We start from the raw sequence: 14,414 nt of genomic DNA on the forward strand, positions 1-14,414 counted from the left end.
CTAGCAGTGCTGCCCTGCCGCTGTAAGCTCTGTAGCGTAGCTGTAGCTTGAGTTCTACAGGCAATGCCCCGTCTGAAATGACCACTTAGGAAGTATCCTCAAGATTTCCAATACTTTTTTTTAATGTTTAACTAAAGATCAACTGTTTTTGTGTTGGTTCTTTATACTGTGCCTAGTATACTGGGTCTCTGATCCCAGAGGTGGGTTTTTTGGTGTTTCTGCAATAGACTGAAGAACTAATAATTAAAAGGGAACTGATTCTTTGTTGGTCCCTTGTTTGGCTACTTAGTGCAAATTGTCTTATCTCTGGTCACATATAGTAACTGAAAGCAATAGGAATCTATTTAGATTGCTCAAGAAGTATTATTTTTATTTTATACTAAACATACAGGGTGACACAAAACTTGACTCAGTGAACTATGATCTAATGCAGGCACAGGAAAATCAGACTTAATACAATAGGTGCCATGAGTTTGTGAGAGAGATGAGATGAGAGATATGTTGCAAGCAGCCACTGTGGAAAGCTTCCTGGAGGAAGTTTGGAGAAGGATTAGGAGGTCACAGGGTGCTAAAGGAAAACCAGACTTCCAAGCATAAGAGGCAGTATGGGAGAAGGACAGATGCGAGGCACTTAGAAGGGAGGCTTGGGAAGTGGAGTAGGAAGAAAAGAAAGCTGAGATGTAGGCTACAGCAAGACTCTGCAGGGATGTAAAAGTGAGGACAAGGAGATTGAATTTTATGAAAAAAGTGAGGGGAAAGTGCTGAAGGAATTCAGAGAAAGAAGGGATGTGTTTGGAACAGTGGGAGAGGAAAATGATTTTAAAAGCAGCATTTTAGATAAGCTGGAGGGGAAAAGGTGTGAACATGAAACTTTGACTTTCAAGTCTGCCTCTGAGCTAATTCTTGCTGAAGTGGTAGCTAACATTTTATGGCTACAGAAATATTTGTAATGTCTTTTTAAATTTTACTTGAAAAGACAGAAAGCCTGAAGCTCTCTTCAAGCTTCTAGAAGCCAAATTGTTATCGCTCTCTGCCAACTGGGATCAGCAGTCATTTTAAGCCAGGCTTCACTTAAGTACAAAGCAGATGCAGTAAACTCGCATGTGATTTTTGTACCCTCCTCAATCTCAGGTTATTGGCGATCCCAATACATGATCTGGTATAGGAGGTTTTTATTTCTTAAGAGAATCTCTAGGACTTTACTCATAGGTGTAGTTTGACTTCTATATTTGGGGGGGCAGCTCCAGTCAGGCCAATGGGACTGCGTGGGGGAAAGGGGGGGCAAATTCTGCACCTGCCCATGGCTTGCAGTTGGGAGGGGGGGCAATGCCTACTCCCAACTACTCCCATGACTTTACTAGGAAGCAAATCCTTGTAAATACCATTGAGATGAAGAGTGTCTTCATCATGTGTTCTCCTGTGTCCACAACTAAAGAGTAAAGCAATAACGACAAGTAAACAATAACCTAACCCTGGCATACACACAGTAACAATGGGAACATGAAGCTTCGCATAAGAAAGTGGTTTGGGCCAGATTCAATCCAGCCATAATATGGCTTAATTGCTTTTCAGATGGGTACATGTTAACTAAATTACCATTAATATTACAGAAGTATGTGCAGGCCTCAGTCAGATTGGGGGTGGTTGGGCTGAATGCCGTCCCTCCCTCAATCTTAGTTCAAGACAAGACATAACAGGTGGATGAAACTGGAGTGTGAAAAGCCAGGGTAAGAGTAGCATGAGCATGTTTTTTCCAGAGACTAGCTGTGTGCACAGTTGATTGGTATGTGTATATTTTGTTGTTAAGACAAATCAGCCATTCAGTAGCAATAGTCTCAGCTCATCACCTACGTGACTCCTCTCAGCTGGTGGTGTTCTGTAGTCATCAAGGTGGAGGACAGGGCAGTGGCATTATGGTGGCTTTTTCAGGGAAGCTATTCCATGCCTACGGGATGGAATGGAAGGAAGCTCAAAGGTGTTTGTGGGAGAGGCAGACAAGTGGGTGGTCAATCCTGCATTGTTGGCAGAGCAAAGGGGACAAATGACAGCACAATAAGATAATAGAGCAGGTAGGTATGGCTGGGCTACATTATGAGAGGCCTTGAAGGTAAGGGCAAGAAACTTTTATTTGGCATGGTTGAGACAGGACTCATATGAGGTCGGAGGGATTGACATGGTCAGAGCAATGGGACAGGTTGATGATCTCAGCAGCAAAGCTTTGAATGGACTAGAGTGGGGCACGGTTGCAGGAGTCATGATGTGAGATGAGCGCCTGAATAAGCAATTTGGGGGTGTGGACTGAGAGGAAAGGTGGAATCTTTGAAATGTTATGAAGGAAGAAAGGGCAAGATTTAGATATAGCCTGAATATGTTGGTGCTTGGGGTTATGGAGCTGAATGATTAGGAGGAATATAGACGGTGGTGTCCACAGTGACAGAGAAAAGAGGAAGGGTCTTGAGGGTGCATCAGGAGCTCAGTTTTGACCATGTCAAATTTAAAGTGAAAATCTGCTTCTTCAGGTTGGAGGAGAGCTAGTGTAGCACTCTGCATTAGCTAAGTGTGTGTGATCGTGTTTTATCTCTAGTGACTGGTCCATCTAGTGGATAAGAGCCTGCTACATATGCACAGCTAATTCCATTAGTTCAAGTGTTAGGTGCTTAGGCATATATTGTGGAAGGTCCTGAGTTCTATCCCTGCTGACAATCCCTGGTGGTTTCATAGTGATAGACTCAAGGAGCTCAGTTTATTTAGCTTAACAAACAGAAGGTTTGCATCCGAAGAAGTGGGTATTCACCCACGAAAGCTCATGCTGCAAAATGTCTGTTAGTCTATAAGGTGCCACAGGATTCTTTGCTGCTTCTTCAGAAGGTTAAGGGGTGACTTGATTGTAATCTAGACGTATCCACCTAGGGAACAGATATTTAATAATGTACTCTTCAGTCTAGCAGAGAAAGGCATAACATGAGCCAATGGTTGGAAGTTGAAGCTAGACAAATTCAGATTGGGAATAAGGAATAATTTTAACAGTGAGAGTAATTCAGCATTGGGTCATGGTGGATTCTCAGTCACCATTTTTGAATCAAGATTGGATGTTTTTTCTAAAAGAAATGATTTAGGAATTGTTTTTTGAATGTTCTGTAACTTGTGTTATACAGGAGGTCAGATTAGATGGTCCTTTCTGGTCTTGGAATCTATGAATTACACTAGATTCATGTCAGACTGTTTTCACCCTTCGGTTCCCATCCTGGTCATGGCTTTTCAGCCACACAATGCATACATGAAGTCCAAGTTGGAACTTACCTCTTAATTTTCATTTTTGGTATATTGTACATATATTAATCAACATACAATGAATTCTTTACTTGATGTGTGTTTGTACTGTCTATGATGTAACATGGCTATAAGGTTCACATGGTGTTAATATTTATATATTCAATAGGAAATAGCCCGTCACCTCCGACCTGGAACCCTGCGTGCCATCTTTGGTAAAAACAAGATTCAGAATGCTGTCCACTGTACAGATCTACCAGAGGATGGACTTTTGGAGGTAAGGTTCAGCAAATATAAACCCTTTTTATAGCTGGGTTTTTTAAAATTAGAAAATAAACCTAGCAATTTCTGGAGCCAGGGCCAGCTCTAGGCACCAGCATTCCAAGCATGGGCTTGGGGCGGCTCTTTTCAAGGGGCGGCACTCTGTTGTTATTTTTTGGTTGGTTGGTTGTTTTTTTGCTTCGGCGGCGGCAGCACTCTGGCTTTTTTTTTTTTCTCCTTGGGGCAGCAAAAAACCTGGAGCCGGCCTTGTCTATTTAAAATGTGTTGTGTGTGGAGTAATAGTACTGGAATAAGTTAAAAATAAAACAGCTGGTGACTTTATTAAGATAAATTAATTCAACTACATGAGCAAGCCAGAGGCAGAATTTTAGTTCATGATGTTGCGTGAGAACTCCACCCATACAACTTTTGCAGGGTGTTGCTGAACAAAGTAGTGAACCAGTGTCAGAAGCGTTATATCATCAGAACCGTCTCATTGGCTGGACCTATCCTGAAGGCATGTTCAGCAATGTGACAAGTGCATAAGGTTGCAAAAACTCCTCTTGGTGATCAGCTTTGTTTTAGACATCCATGGGTAATTATGTGTATCAATAGGTCTATTCTGTGCTTTATGTTAATTCTGTAATTAGTGTCTGGTTTCAGCTTTTAACATTTTCATTAAAATTCAATAAAAATTAAAAAGCTAGAATTAAAGAAAGCTCACTTCAGACAAAATACAACTGACAACGTATGAAACCAAAGCAAACACTATGAAACAGCAAACTATACAACCAAGCATAGCAGGCGAATTAAAGCCTTTTCTTTTTATGTACATGTGAATTTTGTGCTAGATTTATTTATTTGGTGAATTTTGTTTTATACAGCAAGTAGCAAAGTACTTATCCAGTAGGGCTTACACTTGGTCAGCTGACACAATTTTAAACACAATTTGTTCTTGTCTACACAGATTACGAAGTCATGCTTTAACATCATGTTGGTTAACATGACTCACGGTCATGTTCTAACATGACCTCATTTTTTTTAGTGAAGGCTAGCTCCAGGGGTGAGAGGACAGTTCAGTGATTCATTCAATCAGTCATAGTGGTGTTTTTGTGATTTCAACACCTATCCACTGGGAGTTGGTTAAGGCATTGTTCTAGCCAGGTCTACACCTGGCTAGAGTTTTGTCAGCATAGCTCTGTTGGTCGGGGGAGGTGAAAAAACTGCACACTCCAGCCAGCATAGCTATGCTGGTAAAACCCCTGTGTAGACACGGCTATACCGGAAGAATGCTTCTCTCAGCATAGCGAGTGTCATTCAGGGAGGTGGTGGTGTTATGCTAATGGAAAAATGCCTTCTGTTGGCATAATAGCTGCATTTACATTAGGAGGTTTTGCTGGTATAGCTATACTGACAAAGCATGTGTAGTGTAGGCAAGGCCTAGAAAGTTGTACTCCATTAACTCAGGGGGTCTCAAACATGCGGCGGCCTGCGGGGCTATTTCCTGCGGCCTGCTAAGCAGCCCGTGCCCACCCCCCCAGCCTACCTCCAGGCCAGGGGTGGGCAAGCTACAGCTGCAGGATTGCCCCCCTCGAGCCTCGCGCTGCTCCCTGAAGTGACTGACATCATGTCCCTGTGGCCGGGGAGGGGGAGAAGCAGAGGGCTCCGTTCGTGTGTTGCCCTGGCTTCCAGGCACCGCCTCCCGCCCCGCAGCTCCCATTGACCGGGAATGGGGAACGGGGCAGGGAAGGGGTGGGAAGATGCGGGGCCTCATGGAAGGGGTAGAGTGGGGGCAGGGCCGGGGGCAGCGAGGGGGTGTGTGTGTCAGTGATGCAGCCCTCGGGCCAATGAACTAGCCCTCATGTGGCCCTCGTGGTCATTTGAGTTTGAGACCCCTGCATTAACTCTTCCAGTATAGTTAAAGTGGTGTGTACACATACAGTACACATACCAGTTACGCTGGCATAAAAGTGCTTTTACTGGTAGAACTCTTCCTATATATGGGAAGGGGAATAACTGTACTGCTATACTATGGCTTTGTCTTGGTATATCTGTAAAAAAGAAATAAAATATAAAAAAATCAAACCTGTAACTGACTGTTATAACTTTCAAGTGTATACCAGCCCTAAGACAGCAAACTAATTTGTCATAAAGCACCAGTCAGTTATCAAATGGTAGCTGTTGGTCACTGCTTATGTGGGCTGGATTAGAACCGGTGACTAGAAATGAAAGTCTCCATGATAATACTAATGCTCTGGACCACCCAGCCATACATCAGTGAAATTTTTAACAAGCAGAGAGTAAGTAGGGTATCATCCCCCACCCCCCTAAGATTGGGGGGTGGTCAAAGCCTTAAATGATCAGCAGAGAAAGGATTTAACCCCTGAAGATAAACCACCCAGTCTTGACAGGCATTTCAGTATATCGAGCAGACTTCCATGTATATTATTAAACAACATGGCCCAGATTCACCAATGCTTTTCATGAAAGAAGTGGCACAAAGAAGCTGGAGAATACTAGTGAATCTGGCCCTGCTTCTCCCCAATGAATTTTAAGGCTGAAGTTCTATCTCAGTGTTCTAATTGCATGAAGTCAAACACCACTGTCGTGATTGATGATGTCCTCTGAATCCACAGTGCATTTACAGACTTGTGCATGCTTTTTCATAGCGTGTTCATTCTTCTTTTGAGCATGTGCTTTGCAGTCCATAAACATTCCTCTTTTTCTAAATTACATTTTTATCATTGGCGCATTTCGCCCCATAACATGGCTTTGCAGCTGTCAATTGTTTCTCCTATGACAATTTAAGCTAAAGCCACAATAACGAAGACCATCAATCAATGTAATGTTTAATGTAATGAAACAGTGAATACGGCATTCTGATTCCTTGGCAAGCGGACATTGTTTTATAAATTACTAGAGCTTTTCGGTTCCTAGAATGCGTACGTTTCTAACTCTTCTTTTTAATCTCAGTTTTGTAATTAACTGAAAACACAGCTAAGCAGAAATAAAAAAGAACCTCTGAAGGGTTTTATGGTCCTGATACATACAGCCACTTCGCTTGTCATACCTGATGAAATAGTAGTGATGTAATACGCATTCGCTTGAGCCTAGAGAAGGACTGCACTGAAAAGCTTATTGAGGATGAGATGGAGAGGGCTAGTACAAATTTCCTCATAGCAAATCCCCAAAGTCTCTGTCTTTTGAATAGCACAGACTAGACCTTTATTGCTGTAATAATAATATTAATGTACCACCTTTCATCTCAAAATGCTTTAAATCTCTATATACTGTGCAGCCACTGCTGGAGTGGACTGTAGCAACCAAATGACACACAACACAAGCAGGGGGAAATTTTGGTCAAGACTCTGAGGCAAACCACTGATCTTATGAAAAGTGCGATGGTGATGGGTTTTTTGTGTGTGGATAATTTAGCATTTTAATAATACATAATATCAAATATTTTGGGCCCCAGACTAGGTGAACTTCAGAGAGAGTGAATTCACTCTCCAGTAGGAAGACAGATTTGTGGGTCCCACTCATGGTTCCCTGTCACTATATAGTGAAGCTGACAGGATTTAGTCAGTTTCATACGTTTCAATGGGAAATTTGCTTACGCTGCCACTATTATGATGCTGTAGATGTTGCTACCATGAAACCTTGGTGTGCCATTGCTGGCTACTTGATTAGTTGAGAGAGAGACTGGACTAAATTCATCATTGGTATAACTCCATTAACTTTTATGGAATTATGCCCGAGATAAATTTGGCCTATTGTGTGTGTTCCCATGCCAATATGAGAACAATCCCTTGTAATTCCAAATGGAGGAGAAACTTGACCCTAGCAGTCACTTTTCTACCTGAATAAAAGCAAGATCTTTTGGTGTAGAATTATTTCTGCACTGCATCATCTCCCTGGGATCCTTGTTTAGAAAATGAGCTCCCCAAATGCATGCCCCTCTACTCTGGCTTCTATAACCTGACAGTATGCAAATTCCTGCACTCCATCCAGCTGAGAGAGGTGTGCTGAAGTGATCTGGGTACAGACACAGGAACTCCTGAATTTCACCTCCAGCTCTGACCTGCGTGTGTCTCTCTGTCTCTCGGCTGAGTCACTTCCAGAAATTGTGTATCAAAATGTGAAAATCTTGTAGCAAAGTTTTCTGCTACATTTTTGGCAAAAAGTGAAATGTTAAGTGCAACCAAGACTTTGCAAAACAAACCACAAAACTAATGTTAAAAATAATGGTGGGAAAACTTATGAGCTTTTATTTCATTTTTTTTGCCCTGCTCTATATAGCTGCATTTTGTTTTGTGCTGAATAGGACATGGACTCATTTCACCTCCTGGGTTCTGCCAGATTTTGCTGTTGGAACATAGGCTGCAAGCCCAGAGGCAGTAAGTCTGCCTGGAATGAGTTACCTGTAGCCCTTGGTCTGTCCGAGGGGTGGTCTGGAGCCAGCTATAGCTGTCCCAAAAGAAGGCAGGGCCAAACTGAGAGCATATGTGCTCATTCATCTCATAGCCCAGACAGACTCTAAGCTAGGGCTCCTTGGCAATCGTATTTGTTACATCTCACGTGCCCTTTCCTTGACGAATCCCAGGAGGAAGCCTGGAATTACTTCAAGTCAAAGTTGCAGAAACTATTAGAAGCCTGCATCCCAAGAAAGGGGGGGAAAATTCATAGAGAGGGGTTGTAGACCAAGCTGGATGAGCAAGCATCTCAGAGAGGTGATTAAGGAAAAGCAGAAAGCCAACAAGGAATGGAAGATGGGAGTGATCAGCAAGGAAAGCTACAGGAAGATCTGGATGACCTTGTAAACTGGAGTAATAGTAATAGGATGAAATTTAATAGTGAAAAGTGCAAGGTCATGCATTTAGGGATTAACAACAAGAACTATTGTTGTAAGCTGGGGAGGCATCTGTTAGAAGTAACAGAGGAGGAGAAGGACCTTGGAGCATTGGTTGATCACAGGATGACTATGAGCTGCCAATGTGATATGGCTGTGAAAAAAGCTAATGCGGTCTCGGGATGCATCAGACGAGGTATTGCCAGTAGAGATGAGGAGGTGTTAGTACCGTTATACAAGGCACTGGTGAGACCTCATCTGGAATACTGTGTGCAGTTCTGGTCTCCCATGTTTAAGAAGGATGAATTCAAACTGGAACAGGTACAGAGAAGGGCTACTAGGATGATCCGAGGAATGGAAAACCTGTCATATGAAAGGAGACTCCAAAGAGCTTGGCTTGTTTAGCCTAACCAAAAGAAGGCTGAGGGGAGATATGATTGCTCTCTATAAATATATCAGAGGAATAAATACCAGGGAGGGAGAGGAATTGTTTAAACTCAGTACCAATGTGGACACAAGAACAAATGGATATAAACTGGACACTAGGAAGTTTAGACTTGAAATTAGACGAAGGTTTCTAACCATTAGAGGAGTGAAGTTCTGGAACAGCCTTCCAAGAGGAGTATTGGGGGCAAAAGACATATCTGTCTTCAAGACTAAGCTTGATAAGTTTATGGAGGGGATGGTATAATGGGATAGCTTAATTTTGGCAATTAATTTGTCTTTGACTACTAGCAGTAAATATGCCCAGTGGCTTGTGATGGGATGTTAGATGGGGTGGGATCTGAGTTACTACAGAGAATTCTTTCCTGGGTGTCTGTCTGTCTGAGTCTTGCCCACATGCTCAGGGTTTAGCTGATCGCCATATTTGGGGTCGGGAAGGAATTTTTCTCCAGGGTAGACTGGCAGAAGCCCTGGGGTTTTTTGCCTTCCTCTGCAGCATGGGGCACGGATCACTTGCTGGAAGATTCTCTGCACCTTGAAGTCTTTAAACCATGATTTGATGACTTAAGTGGCTCAGACACAGGTTTGATACAGAAGTGGGTGGGTGAGATTATGTGGCCTGCATTGTGCAGGAGGTCAGACTAGATGATCAATAATGGTCCCTTCTGACCTTAAGTCTATGATTCTTTGATTCTATTGCAAATATCCTGTGTGCACAAGGGACTCGGAAAGTGGCCTTCTGCTCTGGGAAGAGTAAATTTGTCCCAGTATGTATGTAAAAGGAAAATGTTAATAGTATGTGTTGTTTACCAAAGCAGGAGGAGGAGGATTACTCATTGGTTGTATTACCCTGGTACCTGGAGGTCCCAATCAAGATTGGGGCCCCATTGTGCTAGGCATTGTACAGGTACATAGTGAGAGACAATCCATGCCCCAAAAACCTTACATTCTAAATAGACAAGATAGTCAGAGGGAGTATTGTTCCCATTTTGCAGATGGGAAAACTGCAAATCCCCAAATCCTAATACAGACTTGTGACATTTGCCCTTGTATAGCCAAACTGAGACAGAGAAGGGGCATGTGATTACCCTGTCACCTTGTCCTTGAGCGTATGTGTTCAGTATTTGCTGAGTGGAAGAGACTGCTTTAGGCTGTGAGAGTGAGGAAGAACTTTTCCGCCTTGTGACAGACTCTTCACCTGATATTTGAATGCTCTTTAGTAGCAGGCTACCCTGATTTCAGTAGGATTCATTTAGGTATTCCTGTTTCCACGTGTTGGTTGTTTTAAGATCTCTCTCTCTCCGGCCTCTGCAAAATTACTAATCCCCTCTGGTTAAAGAGCTACCTGAACTGGATTTGGAGAGTGTTATTTAGGGCAGTTGCTGTTCAGCTTGCCCAGAGATAGAACAAAGTACTTCAACCTCTTAAAAGAGAGAGACGGTAGTAGGTAACTGAGGGCTGCCGGATCTCAGGTCATTGAAGTTGATAGCAAATCTCTCACTGACTTGGATGATGCAGGATCCTGACTTAGTCCAAGGCCACTGGGGTGGAGCAGACTATGGCCTTCCTCCCACAAATAGCACCCCAGAGTTACAGGGGTGGACAATTGTAGACACAGGGAAAGCTGAGAGGCCAACTAGATCCCAGGTGTTGCAACAAACATTATTATAAAATAACTTTTAGTCAAGTTTAATTCTGCACACCAACTTTTCATTGCTGCCTGGTAGTACTCTGTCTGTGAGGCGGAAAAATGAGGAAGCAGCTTTAAAAAAAAAAAAAAGTTCATTGTCACTGGCTCCCTGTAGTTTGACCCTGACCTCTTGGCTTTGTTCTGCAAACTACTCCACATTTTAGCCAGTCACTAAGCACGTCAGAGTTAATGATTAACTCTGGTGACTAAGTCAGGAGGGTGGAGTTGCAATTTAGCCTGAAACATTGGCCGTAATGAGAATCAGCACATTTTCATTCATAAAATTATAATTTCTGTTTTTATTTCTGGTATAATTTGGGTGATGGGGGGTGCAGTTAAATCTGTCTAAAGTGCTCTTCACCTTGCTGGATCAGGACCTTAATTATTCCTGTATATGTGTTTACATCAGTATATATTTACTGGTGATAACATACAGCAAGGAGTGGCTCCAAAGACTGACCTAAAAAGAAAAACTAGACCCAATTTTGCTGTCCATTACCTGTTTGAAGTCAAGGAGTAGCACTAATGTAACTGAGGGACACGAGCCATTTATGTGGTAATGTGCTAACCAGGGAATTTTTTGACAGGTAAAAAAGCTGAAACTAAATCTTGTTTTCCATACTGTAATAATCTAAATTTGTATCTCAACTTGCTTGTTGAGCTTATGTGATATACAGCTTAGAGTACATTCCCAGACAAAAAACTTAGCTTCCTTAAAAGTAAGGTTGCTAAACTGTAAAACAGTTACAAAAAAATACATACCAAGACTGTACGACTAATAAAACTAAGTGTTTAAATGTATGTTAATACTCAGCTAAGGTGATGTAGATAAGAGTGTAACTTTTATGGTTCATGCAGTCTTAAAGAAATCTAGACATGCCAACAATCAAGCATTCAGAAATATCCAACAACCATTAACTCTGCCCACTGAGGAGAAGGAGAGAGCCATTGAGAAACATATCACATAATTTGAGTTACACAAAGTTCACAAATTAAGTATTTTAGTTTGAAGTGTGAGTGAGAAGAAGCACTAGGACTGGGGTTCTCAAACTGGAGGTCGGGACCCCTCAGGGGGTCGTGAGGTTATTACCTGGGGGGTCACAAGCTGTCAGCCACTACCCCAAACCCCGCTTTGCATCCAGCATTTATAATGGTGTTTAATATATAAAAATGTTTTTAATTTATACGGGAGGGTCGTACTCAGAGGCTTGCTATGTGAAAGGGGTCACCAGTACAAAAGTTTAAGAACCACTGCGCTAGGATCTAGATGCAGACTGGGATCAACCTTTCAAAAAGTTCAGGGCGAAGTTAGGTTCTTGGTGAAGGTTTGGCTTCAGATAGGAAGTTTGGATCTTGATATGGATTGAAATGCAAAGCACATGCCTGCCTTTTGAGAGCATTCAGACTCACAGTTCGGGTTTGAGCCCTTCTATACACATTGAGTAATATTTTCAAAAACATTTAACTCCCATTTTCAAAAATTTAGTTATGGAGAGCCAGATTTTCAAAGGTATTTAGGCACTTATAGAAGCCGCTAGATGCCTAGTGGGATTTTCAAAAGGGCCTTGGTGCCTACCTCCTATTAAAAACATTGGGAGTTAGGTGCCTAGGTGCTTTTGAAAATCCCACTAGGCATCTATCGGCTTCTATAAGTGCCTAAATACCTTTGAAAATCTGGCCCTTAGTCTGTCTATAATCAATGAATGTGTTACAGCAAACTACATGAACAGTGCACTTAGAATGTGCATGTAGAGTAGACTTCAATCTGAAAAGCACTAGCATTTTTGGTCCTGGTCCTGTAAGGTGATTCTGAGTGTCCTCTGCTTCCACTGACTTCAGTGGGTGTCAGGGATGCTCAGCACTTTGCTTAATAGGGCCCTTAGTTGTCAAGTTACACAGCTATTCTCCAAAAATACCTTGCTATTTAATATTTGTATATAACTAAGACTCATCTTCAACTTTGTAAAAGGCCAGATTCTGCTTTCATATTCAATGAACCCCTGAAATTTGAGTTATTTTGTAATTTTTAAGATTCATTAAAGCTTTTGCCACAAACCCAAGTCGAGTAAAATCCTCTTACATGAATAACTATGATATGAATAGTACTATTCAATACCTAACTTTTCCCAAAACATATATTCCCCAGATTCTTGGCAGAAGGGTAAAGAGCCAAGCTTTCTAAAGGGGGTTTGCTCAGGAGTCTGTATAATTAACAGTCTTTTTGAAAAATGTCTGTGTTAGACCCTCAGACCAGTACTGCAGCTTTTATGTCTCAGGCTGTCACCAAACCGGTATAGTACAAGTAGTTAATATTTTATGAACAATTGCATAAGGGATTTTTGTAAAGTACGTCTCTCTGGAGCTAGTTCATGCAAATCTGGGGCCGTTGGCCATTCCATTGAGACTCACGCTTTTGTGTCAGAGCATCTCTCCACCACCTGCTCTAAACGCCTATCCGTGGCATCTGAAGGGATTCAGCTTCTTGTGGCTTGTCCATGCTAGGAAAATCACTAGCCATATTAGAGACACTGATAGCAATGATGCAAGTATGTCCATGCTAAGACATGCATCAGAGCAGGTTGTCTGGGTCTGAGTAAAAACATCTCAACCTTGTGTAAAAAAATTAGCTTATATGCTCTTGCTACTGCGGGTGCAGCTTCTGTAATAAGGCTGCTAATTTTTCTAGTGTAGACATGTGGACAGGACCATGATGGTGGTAAGAGTATGCTCAGAAGTGATCTGAGTGTAAAGGAAGTTTAGGAGGACAGTGGGTGGAAATTTCCAGTTTAACCAAGAAGAAGAGGGGTAGAATCTGTGGTATGCTGCAGCCAGTGCCATGATTAAAAGGGAGATGTCCTTATTCATCATGGGGTTCCAGGCATCTCAGAGCTCTGCCAACATGAAAGAGCTCATACCGCACAGTATTGGAGTGTGATCAGTAAATAACACACTAGCATGGGTGCCCTTACTGTCCATAATTTTGGTTCTCCTGTAGCTGCAGGTTTGGCAACATAATCTGAAGCAGCCTGTCAGCCTCTTTGTTAGAGTTTGTAGGAGCATTAGCTGAATAGTATCACAGTTACCCCTGCTCTCCATGTTGAGTTTACATTTTTCCAAATGTACATTTTTCCAGCCTCAGAGCTGCCTAAAATGGGATTGTGCTGGCTTCCTCCACAGCCTCCCATTCACCCTCTCTCCACCTCACTCCAGTCACAGGTGACTCATCAGAGAGTTAATTGTGTTTCTTTTTGGTTGGTGAGCTTGGGTAGGAAGACGTGGGATTTTTCATTGTCTCAAGCAGGTTTTCAGCCTGGATTTGAACAGAGCCTCCTCAATCCCTGTCTGTGCCTCTGTTCCTCCCTGTCCTCACCCCATACTTAAGGTTTCTGGCAGGCATGTAAATGACCTCTTGAAGTGGGATGCCTTGATTGCATATAGTGGTGTTCTTCATTTGTCCACTGAGAGAGCCATTTATTACAGTGTTTTCTATCTTTAATTTCAAGTATGCCCTGAGATCCCCAATTGTGGGGCTGGGTATTGACAATCTACATGAATCTTTGCTACTGACAAATAACCTTTCTTTCTCTTGCCCAGCATCACAGCAATGAAACTAAATGACTTGGTTAAATGGCTTAGAAACAATAAGTAACACCATTTAGTTATACAAATTGCTTACAATTGCTTGATAGACAGTAGGATACACAGATACAATTGTTATCAAGGTTCAGACAGCAGAAATTCAGCTAATTGTGATCCAACTTTATAGAAATGGAAGGTACCACCTTTTACCGTGATCATCTCATAAGCTGAGCCCTGTCGGGCAGGACAGGTACTTTGTGGACATTCCATAGATGACTCTCATCAAGTAGGTCCTACAGGTCATGTTGTTGGAGATTCAAA

At 42.2% G+C, this 14,414-nt stretch overlaps 1 protein-coding gene across 5 annotated transcripts in view; it reads left to right on the forward strand.

The window, feature by feature from the left end:
* The window catches only part of NME7 (NME/NM23 family member 7), a 199,506-nt gene that overhangs the window by 167,455 nt on the left and 17,637 nt on the right, over nt 1–14,414 (forward strand). For 2 of the 5 annotated variants that reach the window (XM_045001700.1, XR_006576185.1), the window contains exon 11: nt 3,440–3,547. In XM_045001700.1, the coding sequence (XP_044857635.1) occupies nt 3,440–3,547 (108 nt within the window). Of the gene's footprint in view, nt 1–3,439; nt 3,548–3,966; nt 4,110–14,414 lie in introns of those variants that run through there. The other 3 variants (XM_045001697.1, XM_045001698.1, XM_045001701.1) reach the window with 3 other exon arrangements.

Source organism: Mauremys mutica, chromosome 1, assembly GCF_020497125.1.
Source record: "Mauremys mutica isolate MM-2020 ecotype Southern chromosome 1, ASM2049712v1, whole genome shotgun sequence".
NCBI classification, from domain to species: Eukaryota; Metazoa; Chordata; order Testudines; family Geoemydidae; genus Mauremys; species Mauremys mutica.